At 40.9% G+C, this 16,032-nt stretch overlaps 1 protein-coding gene across 3 annotated transcripts in view; it reads right to left on the reverse strand.

Moving 5' to 3' along the window:
* CFDP1 (craniofacial development protein 1) overlaps window positions 1-16,032 on the reverse strand; it is a 127,178-nt gene that overhangs the window by 101,934 nt on the left and 9,212 nt on the right. For all 3 annotated transcript variants that reach the window (XM_058707165.1, XM_058707163.1, XM_058707164.1), the window contains 3 exons: window positions 14,577-14,796; window positions 13,906-14,033; window positions 1,718-1,837 (listed from right to left, as the gene is read on the reverse strand). In XM_058707165.1, the coding sequence (XP_058563148.1) occupies window positions 1,718-1,837; window positions 13,906-14,033; window positions 14,577-14,796 (468 nt within the window). The remainder of the gene's footprint in view (window positions 1-1,717; window positions 1,838-13,905; window positions 14,034-14,576; window positions 14,797-16,032) is intronic.

The following is a 16,032-nucleotide window of genomic DNA, read 5'->3' on the forward strand; positions in this document are numbered from 1 at the left end:
ACAGTATGATATTTTTTTTATCCCATTTTCTTTCTTTCTTTCTTTTTTTTTTTTTTTTTTAAAGTAGGCTCCTTGCTGGGTGTGGAGCCCAATGCGGGGCTTGAATTCATGACCCTGAGAGATCAAAACCTGAGCTGAGATCAAGAGTCAATTGCTTAAATGACTAAGCCACCCAGGAGCCCCAGTTTCTTTTGAACAATGATTGCAAACCATAGCTTGAAAGCTACTGGCCTAAAATATTAACAGGGCCAGTGTGGAGAACTCTGCTCACATCACTCTGTTCACGTCGTTTCCGCCGTGGTAGCAAGCTCTCAAATCCCTTTCCTTCTCAGGTTTCGGTGTAACTGCTACATGACTTCTGGTACCCACTCGCTCCAGTGGGAGAGAAACACATGGAATAAGGAGCAGATAAAGAGGCCGGGGCAGATGCGGACACGGCCCGGCCACGTCCTCGTGCTCACCATCACAGCACACCTGGAGAGCAGGATCTTCCTCAAGCACCTGAGCTCACAGCCTGAGGGCGGCGGGCATGCAGAAGCAGCCCTGAGCCAGTGACAGGTGGAAGCCAGAGGGTAACTATTCCAGTCTCCTCGCCCTCTCTGAGCTGTTCACCACCATCCTGAGATGCCTAGCAAAACCAAGTGAGTACCAGCCACTACCGGCAGTAACCTGCTAGAACATACATCCCGGCCAGGCTGCATTCTCAGCCTTTCCCACCTCCTTCCAGAAGCCCTGGAGTCACCTCTCACATCAATGGCTCGTACTCAAACCTTTGTCTCAGGGTCTGCTTCTGGGTAAGCGCAACCTAGATGAGCACACACCTGGTTACACAGCACTGTCTGGGGCCAGGGCTGCAAAGATGAGAAAGGACAGTCCTAGAAAAGCCCATAGTCTGATAAGAAAACCGACAATTTTTGTTTTTTAATGTAAAAACCCAGACAAAACTTTACCGTTCGTAGCGACGAGATAGGTAGGTATGTTTAGGGAGGGAAGGAAGAAGTGACGGGCTGTGACCGAAGGGTCGGAGAAGCCCCTGGAAGTGACCTGTTCCACCTCAAACCCTCCAGGACACAGGCCTTCCCACAGAAGTCAGCGGCTGGCCGATGGGCACTGGCCCCGGGCCGGGATCTGCATTCCCGTGCCTGTATGCTAGCGCCCTGCCTTCTCATACTGGCCGTGATGCTTTACATCTTACATACATGTTAAGAGGAAGGGAATTTTTATTCCCTCCAAAGGAAAACATTCAACTCTTCAGCTAAAAATAACTCAAGTAATATGGAAAATATGAAGAAAGAAAAATTATTAAGTTCCTGACAACGCGTTAACAGAATTATTTGTAAATCAGCTTTGACCTTCCTATGTTCCTTTGAGGTCCTTGGGGGATGGGACCGAGTACTCTAGCCCAATTTCCACTAGAAGTTCTAATAAACTGCTGATATTTTCATACAAAAATGATTTTTAAAAGTAAAGTCTACTACATGTTCAGCTCTGTGGTCAACACTGGAAATCAGCACTTTTTTCAGGCTGGAATCAAACGAGAAACCTAAGGCTAATTTTCCTTTGCATCTTCCATTTTGGCGACTATTTCAGGAAAGGCAAAGCGGCAGCAGAATTCCTGCTGTGGGGAAGCGAGTCCCACGAGCTAAAGGGGGTCCGTGTCCTGAAAGCTGCTTCGCCAGCCGCCAGGCGCACCTGAGCCCGAGAGCAGGACACTCACCCGGACCCCGCAGGGAGCGGCGGCACAGCTGCGGGGCCAGCCGCCTGTGGCTTTTCTTTCTCGTTTTGCTTGAAGAAAGATTTGGCTTCTTTAGATGTAGCATCCACTTCCTTAGTCACCCTGCAAGGAAGCAGATGTCAAGTTTACAAGAAGAATAAAAAGAGAGAAACAAAATCTAAGGGGAATAAATGACACTAAGAAAGGAAAACACCCACTGAGCTTACGATGAGTTCTGGCTACTGAGTGAGGTTTCTGATTCAAGTCCACTACAACAGTTCTAAAGTAAGGCATTTTTCCCTTACTAAGTGAACAACAACAAATGTACCTCATGTCCCTAAAATCCCCTCCATTACTTCTGCCAGAAGGCCACACGCTCCCGCAGTCACTGCTGACTCACAGCCCCTGTGGCTACCGACATGATGGCTGAGAAGGCTCTGCCACTCACCTCACGTGGAGATGAGGGCTCATATTTAAAGGTCTAGTAAAAGTTGGAATAGGGAGATGGAATATTTGGGAGGAAAACACTACATTATTTCAAGAAGAGCAACAGTATAAACAATTGGAAATACTCCGCAGAATGCTCCTATTTTACAGCTAAAATAACTCAAAGATGAAACAAAATACCTTAAAACTGGCTAGATCAACACCCATTTGGGAGTGGAAAAAAGCTACAGGATTGAGAAATCCTGTCCAATGTTAAACCTGGAAAAATGGTCCTCAACAAAACTGAGTCCTAAAAGGATCAAATAGGGTTATTTACACTGTCTGAAATCTCCGCTAAAGAGAGAAGTGCCTAATGCCTGCTCGGTCTTGCCAAGTCAATAAAAACATCTGAGGAATTTTGTTTAAATTCCAATCTATCTGTAGGAGGGCCCAAGATTAAGGTCATCGTACTCTAAATGTTCAACCAGGTCCTCCAGTAAACTGGCCAAGAATAATGGCAGGTGAATCCAATAAAGTCCATCTTTGCAGGAATGTAAGCCTGTCTCTTCTCTCCTTCCATCCAGGCTTCTTGGGAGCAGAAGCAAGGTTTCTTATTGAGAGCCATCTCATTCCTGCATTCAGCGCTGTGTCACCTACTCAAGCGGCACAGAGTAAGAGTTGGAGAGTTTTGTATTGAGAATCTTCACCGGGAAAGACTGGCAAGTTAATCTTGAGGGGTGACTTAAAGCAACACTACCTTCTGTTACTCGCCTGCCCACATTCTTGCGATGGCTCAGTATTACTCAGAGGATCAAATATAAATTGCCAAACCTCCCATTCAAGACCCTCCAAAATCTGGTCCTACCTTACTCTTTATCAGGCTTAATGGGTGTATCTCTCTACTCTCCCAATGAACTTCTCAGTAATGAGAGTCAAGAGTCAAAAACAGGACAGAGAATTTATACCACAGATTAGATCATCATTCAGCAAATATACACTCCTTTCCTGTTAAGCAAGAAGAAACTTGTCTAACCCCCTGATGTTGAGCTTGGGCACACGCTTCAATGGTCAATGAGATGTCTGACAGGAAAAGGTTTAACGTGTCTGTGCTCTTTCACTTGCCCCTTGAGTTCCCTGCGTTTGGCCCCATAAGAAGAATACGCCTCAAGCTGGTCCAAGATGGCTGAAAGACACACACTGCAGATCTGAATCCAACAAGCAGCTTAGAGCCAAATCCACATCAGCTGAACCCCAGATACTCAGAAACACACAGGCAACGAACAAACGCTTGTTGTATACCAGAGTTTTGGGGATGGTTTGTCACACAGCGTTTCTGTTGCAATGGCTGACACATTTACATTTCATGAGCAAGAAACAGGAAATCTAAGGAGTTAAGTCACTTTTCCAAGACTGTCCAGAGATTAAGCGGCCATGCTAGAGAAAACTCCATAGTAGACACTGTTTCTCAAAGATGGCTGCCACAACCCATTCTACATGCTCTTCCAAAACCCGACACCACCTCAATGAGAAGAGAGGTATAGGGCACCCCCTCCTTTTAATCAGGTGGGCCTTTGTGCTGCCAATTGACAGAGTTCGGTGGAGGTGGCACTACATGACTCCTGAGGCTAGCTGAGAAGATGACACAGCTCTTACCTGGCGCTCTCTCTTGAGAATGCAACCTCTAAACCTCAAGTTACCATGCAAGATGCCTGGCTCCTCTGGTCCACCACGCTACGCAGAACATACAGGAAGACCACACAGAAAGGGATGCCTGAAGAGCCTGCTCTGGTCCAGGCGTAAGACATGAGAACAAGGAAACTCTCGAGGTGGCTTCATATCCAGCCACTAACCACAACTGCTTGACACCCTGCGCAAGAGCTGCCTGAGCCCAGCTATCCTCCAGAACTATGAGAAATTACAATAAAACAATTGTTTTATGCCACTAAAGTCTGAAGTAATTCCTTACACTGCTATACAGGCAACCAAAACAAACCCACACCCAAACCTAAACCCTAACGCAGAATCCCAGGGTACTGGACTAAAAAGAGTTGCTTTGCATCTCCTTGCCCTGGGCAGAATCTGGGGGCAGACCTGAGATGGCTCATTAAGAACAAGTGGATACTCAGCACGCTGAGTGGCTCAGTCGGTAAAGCGTCTGACTTCCACTCAGGTCATGATCTCACGGCTCGTGGGTCCGAGCCCCATAGTGGGCTCTGTGCTGACAGCTCAGAGCCTGGAGCCTGCTTCGGATTCTGTGTCTCCCTCTCTCTCTGCCCTCCCCCCACTCATCTTCTCTCCCTCTCTCAAAAATAAACAAACACGAAAAAAATTTTTTTTTAAGGAACAAGCAGATACTTGCACTTAGAAATGATGGTCTGAACACACACTTGATTCTCCACTCCCTACTACACAGTGGTAAATAAATTTACAAAGGGCAAAATTACACAAGGATACGATGAAAAGATGCAACGGAAAAAAGATGCCACTCAAATTTTCTAAAGGTAGAAAGTAAAGAAACAAGTAGAAATTGGCTTTGGTTTTTGTTTTCTCTGACCTAAGCCTATAGCCATATGGAACGGCGAACAAGCAAGCTGATTTGTACTACGCTATTCCAGAATGGCTCAGTAAATTGAAATACCAGGAACCTTTGAAGGGAGAAGGAGAGGAGCAGGGCTAACATGAGTTGCAAGTCTGTATCAGGAGCAACTAGATCCCAGACCCCCTTCTTGAACCTCATACCATATGGTGTCCCCCATCCAACCTGGCAAAACCCCATTACTCATTGGAGAAATGAAAACCACAGAATTTCCAAACTCATTGGGCAGGGCTGAAGTCTCATTGTGAAAACAGGGTAATTAAATGAAAATCTATTTATTCACTCTTCCCTTACCACAGCAACCTCGAAAGCTATGTGCTCCACACGGCTGAGTTAGTTACAGGATGGAGGGCTGCCCACGTGGACTGGACTTGGCACCAGTAAAAAATATGTATATAGAGCTGACCCTCGAACAACGTGGGGTTAGGATCACCGACCCCCCCACACACCGGAAAATACGCGTATAACCTCTTACTTCCCCAAACTTAACTACTAATAGCCTACTGTTGGTAGGAGGCCTTACTGATAACATAAACGATTTCACACATTTTGTGTATGTATTACACCATTTTCTTATAATAAAGTAAGTTAAAGAGAAAAAAATATTACAAAAATCACACAAGAAAAAATACACACTGAAGCGGACCCACACTTCAAACCTGTGCTGTTCAAGGGTCAACTGTACTGTGTTAAGCTGCTGAGTTTCTGGGTTTGTTCCCACAGCATAACCTAGCATAGCTTCATGATTATTATCAACTGAGTAGGAATTTCAGAAAAAGAGAAAATACGTGAGAGGTTGTCAACAAAAAAGAAACTTTACTACTGACTTCCCACAGCATAGCTGACATCGCAAATTTTAAGATCCACATCAAGGCACATCACTGTAAGATCTTAGAATGTGCACAATAACAGATGAAGATCAAGCGGTCCAAGCTATAAGGAAAGTAAAAGAAGCCTTTATGCAAAGCATGTTTTGTTTTGTTCACTTGTTTTACCACAGCAACAACAAAGCTCTTGCCGCGGCCGCCTAAAGCAATTTGGTCAACAGTTTCTGAAAAGCAACCTCGACCCTAGATCCAGGCGCTGTGTTAGATATGAAACGTATAAATAAAAATATATGCATAGTCTCTGCCCTTTAGGGGCTCACAGTCCATCAGGACAGCCAACCATGAAATAAATCATGACAACACAGGATATATAGTAAGTTCCACAAAGAAACCATGAAAAAAGCATAGCCTATGGGAGTATCTCTGTTAGTTTCTTAATGCCAAGGTCCTTTCCACAGTCACAAAGAAATGACATCTATAAACTGTTATGTTTCTCTCAGGGACTTTAGGAATCAACAAGAAAAAACATAACCAGACTTTTACTCTTCATTGATAGTTATGTCTGGAAGAAATCCATTTTTTTAAAAATTCTTTTCAATGTTTATTTTTCAAAGAGAGAGACAGAGCACGAATGGGAGAGACGCAGAGAGAGGGAGACACAAGATCTGAAGCAGGCTCCAGGCTCCTAGATGTCAGCACAGAGCCTGACACGGGGCTCGAACTCGTGAATGGCGAGATCATGACCTGAGCCGAAGTCAGATGCTTAACTCACTGAGCCACCCAGGTGCCCCTGGAAGAAATCCATTTTTAATAATCAGTAAGAACTTCAGCTCTCAAAATATCTTCTTCAAGGAAGAGAACAGTTAGGGGTGCCTGGGTGGCTCAGTCAGTTAAGCATCCAATTCTGGGTCTCTGCTCAGGTCATGATCTCACAGAAGCCAAGCCCCTAATAGGCTCGACATTGACAGCCAGGGAGCCTGCTTGGGATTCTCTCTTTCTCTGCCCCTCCACAGCTCACGTACACAAACTGTCTTAAAACAAATACAGAGGGGCACCTGGGTGGCTCAGTTAGTTAAGCGCCTGACTTCATCTCTGGTCATGATCTCATGGTTCGTGAGTTCAAGCCCCGTGTCGGGCTCTGTGCTAACAGTTCAGAGCCTGGAGCCTGCTTCAAATTCTGGGTCTCTCTCTCTCTCTCTCTCTCTCTCTCTCTCTCTCTGCCCCTCCCCCACTCATGCTGTCTCTGTGTCTGAAAAATAAACATTAAAAAAATTAAATAAACTTAAAAAAAAAAAAAAAGGACAACAGTTAAATTATAGACCACCCTGACAGGAAACACCCACTATTAGCAATAGTCAGTTCAAGCGTTATCAGCAGAAATGTCATTTTAACTTCATTTCACTTCCTCAGAACTTCCTAAAAAGTCTTTATTTAGGCAGAAACTTTCCATGACTGGCCTTTTCCAAAAGGTGAATCATTTGGGAAAGTCTGAGCTAACTGGCTCAGCTGGTTATGTGATACAGAAGAATAAAAACTACTATTTTCCTGGGGTGCCTGGGTGGCTGAGTCAGTTAAATGTCCGACTTCCGCTCAGGTCATGATCTTGAGACTCGTTGAGTTCGAGCCCCACATCAAGCTCTGTGCTACAGCTCAGAGCCTGAAGCATGCTTCAGAATGAATCAATCAATCTCTCTCTCTCTCTCTCTCTCTCACTCTCTCTCACTCTGCCTCCCCCACTGGTGCTTTGCCTCTCTCTCAAAAATAAATAAATAAACATTAAAAAACAAACAAACAATTTTTCCTCATTCCTAAAGGATTACAAGCTACACATTTTTCAAGGGCAAAGAAAACAAAACAAAAAGAAGAAAATCCAAAGCTTAATCATTAAAACATAATTAAACATACAAAACTAACTTTGTGCTAACACTACCTTATGCTTATACTTACAAATTCTTACAGTCATCACTAGCTCTTTCTCACATTTCTTAGATGCAGTAATGCTCTTAACTTGATACAAAGGGAAAAAGAAAAAGCAGAATAATGACATCAAGGGATTAAAAGATATGCTCAAATCCATATGTCAAGTTTGCATCTGGCTGTCAATTATAATTCAGGCCTCCCAAATTCCTATGTGAGGACTTCTTACAATACCTAAATTTTAAGTATAAATAATCTAAGCTAAAAAAAATCCTGCCAAATGCCAATTATTAACAGGGTTTTATTTTCTTTAGGAGGAAGGAGTTACAGAGAACGTTTGCTTGTCCCATTACGTATCTCTGCAATATACGTTTTTTAAGTAAAAAATGTACATTACTTCTGAATATGAAATGTATACATGAGAATGTATGCATTTGTAGGGGGGAAAAAAGGCGCTTCCCTGAGCAATTTGTTTCTTTTTTTTTAAAAGACATCATGCTGCCCTCTTCTGACAAATGATAGAAATAGCAGATTCCCAAATACCTATCCAGTACTTAAAATTCCCATCCCTTTGCTTTACAAAATGAAATAGGAAATTTGTGTCATTAATATAAATACTAATACATTCACAAAATTTATTTGATCAGAAAATTTAATGATTTCTCATAACAACAGTTATTTACCAGCTTTTCTTACTCCCTGTGTAGGGCTGATCATAAAGCTGTAAATCTTTCCTGGCTACCCTATATGACACATGGGAAATAATACAAGCCAAGAAAGAGTTCTAAAACTTTTTATATATTCCTAATGGTGTATCAAACACTTTCTGCATTATTTTGTACAATTTCCAAACCATTAAAGGCTTACTGTCAGTGTTCTGCTACCCTCTACTGGAGAACTCTATATATAGTTTCCAGTGTGATTTCCGGCAGCAAAATAACATTACTAATTCACATCATCAAGAATTATCTAATGGATCCCAAAATGATTGATTATCAGGGAAATGAGTGTCTTTACAATGGAGAATTCTGACAGATATTGCCTAAGTGGTCTAACTTACTGTTATCGATGTACTAGGAAGAAAAACATCACCTAGCATTTTTGTCTAGGTGACGAATCTGAAGCCTATCATGAGTAAACTATGCAAAATTCCCAACTAAGGACCATCCTGCAAAACAGATGGACTCTTAAAAACATACAATTGCTGGGGCGCCTGGGTAGCTCAGTCAGTTAAGCGTCTGGCATCCACTCAGGTCATGATCTCACAGTTCGTGAGTTTGAGCTCCGCGTCGGGCTCTGTGCTGACAGCTCAGAGCATGGAGTCTGCCTTAGATTCTGTGTTCCCCTCTCTCTCTGCCCTCCCCGGCTTGTGCTCTGTTTGTCACTCACAAAAATCAACAAACATTAAAAAACAAAAACAAAAAACATACAATCGACCCTTGAAAAACCAGCAGTTAGGGGTGCTGCTACCTGCCCACCACGTAGTCCAAAATCCACGTGTAACTTTTGACTGCCCCCAACTTAACCATTAAAAGGCTACTGTTAACTAGATACCTCACTGATAACATAAACAATTAACACACACTTTGTATATGTATTACATACTGTATTCTTACAATAAACTAAGCTAGAGAAAAGAAAATGTTACTAAGAAAATCGTAAGGAAAATACATTTATGGTACTGTGCTGTATTTAGTGGGAAAAAAAATCTACTTACAAATAGACCCATGTAGTTCAAACCTGTGTTGTCCAAGGGTCAACTCTATATAGCAGTGTCACGAAATACTTAAATGAAAGGTTTAAAAAAGGGGCTTAACAAGAAAAGACTAAAAAGACTAAATGCAGAGTGTAATCTTGGATTAGATATTGGACTTGAACAAGAAATACAGCTATAAAAGAATTTATCATTGGAAAAACTGGTAAAAAACTTGAGTAGTATTGCATATAGAGCTACTTAAAATGTGGGCTACAAAACTACTTGTTATTGGTCCAATACAAGATGGGTACAGAAAATGTAAGTATTTGAAAATTTGTTTAGCAATCTGACAATGTCACAATATTCAAGACATGACTAGTGGACTCAATGAATACAAAACAATTTGGATACTGTCAAACTCGCAAGGTGGTCACATGTGACATCAGTGTATTAGTCACGCACAGTGCAACACTATAATGCATGGGATAGTTTAGGGTTATTTTATCAAAACCCCAAAATGTGATAAAACATAAGCATTTATTTTTATAAATTATTTTTACAATCATTCTAATTGTTAACCGAGTGTGACTTTTTAAATTTATAGTTTAAAATTAAATTAAGACGGGGCCCCTGGATGGCTCAGTCAGTTAAGCGTCCAACTTCGGCTCAGGTCTTGATCTCACAGCTCGTGGGTTCGAGGCCCGCTTCGGGCTCTGTGCTGACAGCTCAGACCCTGGAGTCTGCTTCAGATTTTTTTGTCTCCCTCTCTCTCTGCCCCTCCCCCCACTCAGGCTTTCTCTTTCTCTGTCTCTGAAAAATGAATAAACCTTAAAAAAAATTTTTTTTAAAAATTAAATTAAGAAAGTAAAATCAGTATTATTTTCTTAATCCTAATGTACTGATGGCAAAACAAGCCTCCCTGGGTATTTCTCTAAAGAAAACAAAGCTTTTCTGAATGCAGCAGTAGTAAACCACGTGATGATGGAAGCAATTCCAAAGAAACAAGGCCAATCGAAGGTCAAACTGCTTTTACTTTATGAGCACTCATACACGGAGATTGGTTTTTGATCATGTAGTGCTAAAACCATAGTGAGTTCTTTGCAGATGTTTTGGCTAATGAGGCAACGAATTCATCCAATCTTCATTGGTATTTATATACAAATCATAAATCCAAAATCAAAAGAATTCTTTGAAAGAAAGAGTACTGATCTAAAAAGCCAATAGAAACAGGTGCCAAATTCCATACATTAACGTTACTTAGTGTATTGTAGTCCTCCGAGAAAGAAGCGCTTTTGGTTAACTAAAGAAGAATAAGCCCCCGCCAAGACATCAGTCAGACTTTATGGAAGATGTCTGCTTGGAAAGCTTGGTGAATCTGTGATAAAGAAGCTGATTCAAGTACAACTTTCCAGTAACACCACAGCTTGAAGGCTTCAAGATCTAGCTTATGATAGTGAGAATGATAATAAAGTTAGCAAAATGTTTTTCAATGCATTTGAAGAATGCCAGGTTATTATTAACATGAAAATTATGATACATGTGTGATTTAAACATGAGGGTGATGCAAAGGAGTCTTTTATCAGTTTCTGGTTGACAAACATTAACTGACACCAATCTGTATAATAAAACTAAGACTGCACTGTTAACAAGTGTGATTTGGAATTTAAGTGTATCGAAGAGTATGTTCTAATGGCACAGCTGCAAGACAGGAGAACAGATTAGATTAAGGAGCTTGTGCTAGAACATAAAATTAACACACTGCTTCCTTCACTGAGAAAAATCCTGCCACCAAAACAAACAACTCCACTGTTCTTAGTACAGCAGTAAAAATTGTAAATTATGTAAGGCTAATGCACTACATTTTTTCAATGCCTGTCTTTATATGTGTTAAGCTGAAAGCTGACCGGAAATGTGCATATGTTATATCGCGTGCTGAGGTACAATGGTTATGAAAGAGAAAAATGCTGTTGACAAGATGAGCTTCAGAATAAACTTAGTGTCTTTAAAAGAAAAACACCAGGGGCGCCTGGGTGGCGCAGTCGGTTAAGCGTCCGACTTCAGCCAGGTCACGATCACGCGGTCTGTGAGTTCAAGCCCCGCGTCAGGCTCTGGGCTGATGGCTCGGAGCCTGGAGCCTGTTTCCGATTCTGTGTCTCCCTCTCTCTCTGCCCCTCCCCCGTTCATGCTCTGTCTCTCTATGTCCCAAAAGTAAATAAAAAAAAAAAGTTGAGGGGCGCCTGGGTGGCGCAGTCGGTTAAGCGTCCGACTTCAGCCAGGTCACGATCTCGCGGTCCGTGAGTTCGAGCCCCGCATCAGGCTCTGGGCTGATGGCTCGGAGCCTGGAGCCTGTTTCCGATTCTGTCTCCCTCTCTCTCTGCCCCTCCCCCGTTCATGCTCTGTCTCTCTCTGTCCCAAAAATAAATAAAAAACATTGAAAAAAAAAATTTAAAAAAAAAAAAAAAAAAAAAAGTTGAAAAAAAAAATTTTTTTAAAAATAAAAAAAAATAAAAAAAAAAATAAAAGAAAAACACCAGTTGGTCTCCAATTTTATTTTATTTTTTTTTTATTTATTTTTTTTATTTTATTTTATTTTATTTTTTTTTTTCAACGTTTTTAATTTATTTTTGGGACAGAGAGAGACAGAGCATGAACGGGGGAGGGGCAGAGAGAGAGGGAGGCACAGAAGCGGAAACAGGCTCCAGGCTCTGAGCCATCAGCCCAGAGCCTGACGCGGGGCTCGAACTCACGGACCGCGAGATCGTGACCTGGCTGAAGTCGGACGCTTAACCGACTGCGCCACCCAGGCGCCCCGGTCTCCAATTTTAAAGATCTCAATCAGACAGTATAACTTGGCTTATTTGTCTGACCTTTTGTATTTTTAATAATCTTAGTACTTCCATGTAAGGAAATGATTCAACATGATTTCAGTAGCAAATAAATTATAAATAAAAACGAAAGCCAGAAGCCTGGAAGAACAGAGTTTCTACAGATTAACATGTCTCACTGAAAGTTCTGAATTCCATTTTCTGTCAAAAGAATAGCCAGACACAGGGAATTCATGCATGCAGAAATCCTGTTTTCCACTGAAATATAACTTAAATTTAATTATAACCTGACAGGACAAATTGTTGGAATCGGCTACTGATGAAGCATTAAAGATAAACTTTGAAAATACAGTATCACTGACTTCATTCTGTATAAAAGTAAAAATAAAAATCTTGAACCTAACTGAAACAGTTTTAAAATCTGTATTTCCATCCTCACGAGAATATCTGTGAGATGGGTTTATGATGAGGATTATTAAGAAAAAGAAAGAAAGACAGGGCGCCTGGGTGGCTCAGTGGGTTAAGCGTCCAACTTTGGCTCAGGCCATGATCTCACAGTATGTGGGTTCGAAACTTGCGTCGGGCTCTATGCTGACAGCTCAGAGCCTAGAGTCTGCTTTGGATTCTGTGTCTCCCTCTCTCTCTGCTCCTACCCCACTCACGCTGTCTCTCTCTCTCTCTCAAAAATAAACATAAAAAAAAAAAAACCCCACAGAATTTACATATCGATTATCCTCCAGTAGTGCGATCATATATCCATCATAGACACAATAAATTAACAAAGAAATGAGCTATTTTGTCACATTAAAAACTAAAAATTAATATACACAAGTATGTATTCAAGGTGTGCATCTAGATGTTAAGTATTGAGAATTGATACTTTAATCCTGGGTTTTTGTTTTGTTTTTATTATAGAATAATGTAAACGTATAAACAGAACAGTGATTCCCTGTACTAATTATTTATACTCCCACCTTCAATAAACAGCATGCAGAACTATATAAATCTCTTCCTATTCCTATTTGATGTTCATTTAGACTATATTTATTGAAATGTATATTTGTATCTGTTGAATCTCATTGTTAAAAATTTGGGCTTGTATTTTCTATATCTTTTAAATTTATTTTTCTAGCAATTCCTTTTTATTGTGTTTTATAAGAGTATTGGTCTGCAGCAAGTTGAAAATTGTAATCAGCATCCTTCACCACAGATTTAGATAATAATGTGCATTAATGTGAAATTTAGTGGATGTAACAGTTATGTTATACCATGGAGAAGAATGCCCGTGTTCTTAGGAAACTGTGCAGACATATTTAAGAGTGAAGCATCATGATGACTACAAGCAATTCTCAAATGGTTCAGCCAAAACAAAAAGACAATAATACAGATCTAGATGATGGAGACAGAGGCCACACACTAACAAGTGGTAAATGTGTATAATAGGTATACGGGTACTCATTGTAATACTAATTCTTGTAGCATAATGCTGTGTGAAATCTTCCAGAAGAAGTTGGGGAAAAATATTTTTAAAAAAATAAAAAGTTCTGCTCCACACAATTTATAAAACTAATAATGCCAAATTCTTTTTTCCAATATGAATTTTGGGGAGAAAATGGGAGAAATGACTCTTGCGAGAAATGACTCAGCCAAAGTCACAAGGCATAGCAATAAGTGGAACCAAATACTTAATTCTTTTTTTTTTTTTCTCTCAGACACTTCACAATACCCACAACTACATCATGTTCCCTGATAATTCATGGAACCACCACTTTCCTGGAGTGGAAAACAAAACTCTTCCAAAATATTATGATGATAGAGTAGAATGAGGCCAGATGTCTAACACCATTCAGAAAGATGCTCATTTTTAAACAAACTAGTTTCAAAGTCTGTAACGGTCACCTTACCTGACTTCTTCACCAGCAAAATCAAACACCTTGGTGATTTTAACTTTTTCAGTTTCTTTAGGTTTCTCCAGCTCTTCTGCTCTGACCAACAATTTACTTGAACCCGTCCCTTCAGTCTTCCCTCCACTCTATGAAAAAGGTAAGAGATACTATCACAGTTTCACATAAGGATGAAACCTAAAAGAACCATCCCAACATGCTATTTTGGGCTATTCTGAAATGTTTCACCTCCAAACTGAAGACCTACTGGAAATGTATTTGATTAGAAAGGCTTGCTTTTTCTACCATAGGGAATGCTTTGCTTTTTGCTTAGAATTCTTTTCAAAAGGCATCCGGTCACGGGGTGCCTGGGTGGCTCAGTCGGTTGAGCGTTCAACTTCAGTTCATGATCTCACAGTTTGTGAGTTCAAGCCCCGCACTGGGCTCTGTGCTGTCAGCGTGGAGCCTGCTTTGGATTCTGTGTCTCCCTCTCTCTCTGCCCCTCCCCCACTTGCAGTTTGTCTCTCTCAGTCTCTCAAAAATAAATGTAAAAAAGGAAAAAAAAAAAAAAAAAAAAGGCATCTGGTTTGACTCCTGCTGTAAGCATCAAATCTCAGTTTGGAAATAAAAGTCTATCTGGGGAACTTAGGGGATTTCCGGAAAGTCTACACCTCGTGTGGCTATCGACTTACTTTAACTTGTGTATTTGGGGGCACTTTTGGCTTTGGTCCTACATCGTTGAGGAAGCTGGCCCAGAGCTCATCCTCCTTCTTCCTCCTCGCGTCGTCTGAGCCAATGTCCTTTTGCTGCTCTGCAGCTGCATCTCCGTCCTCACTGCTACTTCCCTCGGAGTCCTGGTTGGCGTCCTCCTCGTCCTCTTCTGCTAACGAGAGGCCACCTTGTTTTCTCTTCCTAAATCACCAACAGTCATGAGGAAAAGGAAAGACAAGACAGATAATGTGAAATTATTTCAGCTATCCCCTCCTCGATTCCAAACATACTGTTGCAAATCCGAGAAAACTTTAAAATCTGAGGACTACTGATTAACACCCCACCACCCCCCGGGGAAGGCAGGGGAGGTGAGCTGAGATTCTGTGGAAGGAAAGAATTGAGCTCATACAGTTAGCAATTTCCCCAAACACTGAGACTCAAAATATAGTGATTTACTTCTAAATCAGGACCAGCTATTTTCACGAAGAAAACACCCAAAATCACCTCACAGAATCAATCTGTCCAGGAAGTGTGTTCCAAGAACATATACTCCAATTGGAGAACATGTTCTATTCAGGAGAGCATCAAATTTATTGGCACTGTTTCTTCCTAGAGTTCTCAGGAGGTAAAAAAAAAAAAAAAAAAAAAAAAAAAATCCATGTTTTTTCCCACTTTCTGAAAATATGAAAGCTGGCATACAGAAAAACTCAAGGACCAGAGAACTGGGCCCAAGACCTAAAAGAGTAAATTGCTTCTTAGACTATTCTGACTTCAATTTTCATTATGAAAATTCTTTTTCCATTTTTTATAAATGATCATCTGCTTTTTGCTTCAATGCCCAAAAAGATATAAATACTAATCAAAGAGAGATAAAAGACTTCTATGGAAGATTCTCTTATCTGAGCTAAATAGCCTGTCAACATTTTCATAATTTGGTGGTGGTGGGGGTGTAATTCAGTAGCAGGCCTATGGAATGCAATTTGCTAATATTTATTAAAAAAATTTTTTTACTGTACAAACCCTGGATCAAACGATTCTACTTCTACAGATCTGTTTCACAGATATCCTTGTACCTGTACAAAAAGACGTAACAAAGAATATGCACTGGAGTCTTGTTTGCTGCAGGAAAGACAAGGTATAATCTCAATGTCCTTCAATAAGGGAATGCTTAAAACAAGGTGTAACCACCTAATGTAACACTATGCAGTCACTACAAAGAAGAAGGTATAGCTAACTGTACTGCTGTGCTACCACCTGCAAGATGTGAGACAGTGAAAATAAGAAACCATACACAGAGGATGCCACTCTTTGTTTTGTGGGGTCTTTTGTGTTTAATCCTAAATGTCACCAAATGTTTCCCTTGGAAAGACAAAGATAAGAAACCCTGGTAGTAAGAACTCATCAGACCAATCCCAGCCATCAGGAAAGCTGTGACAA

The sequence above is a fragment of the Neofelis nebulosa genome, chromosome 17 (assembly GCF_028018385.1).
Source record: "Neofelis nebulosa isolate mNeoNeb1 chromosome 17, mNeoNeb1.pri, whole genome shotgun sequence".
NCBI classification, from domain to species: domain Eukaryota; kingdom Metazoa; phylum Chordata; class Mammalia; order Carnivora; family Felidae; genus Neofelis; species Neofelis nebulosa.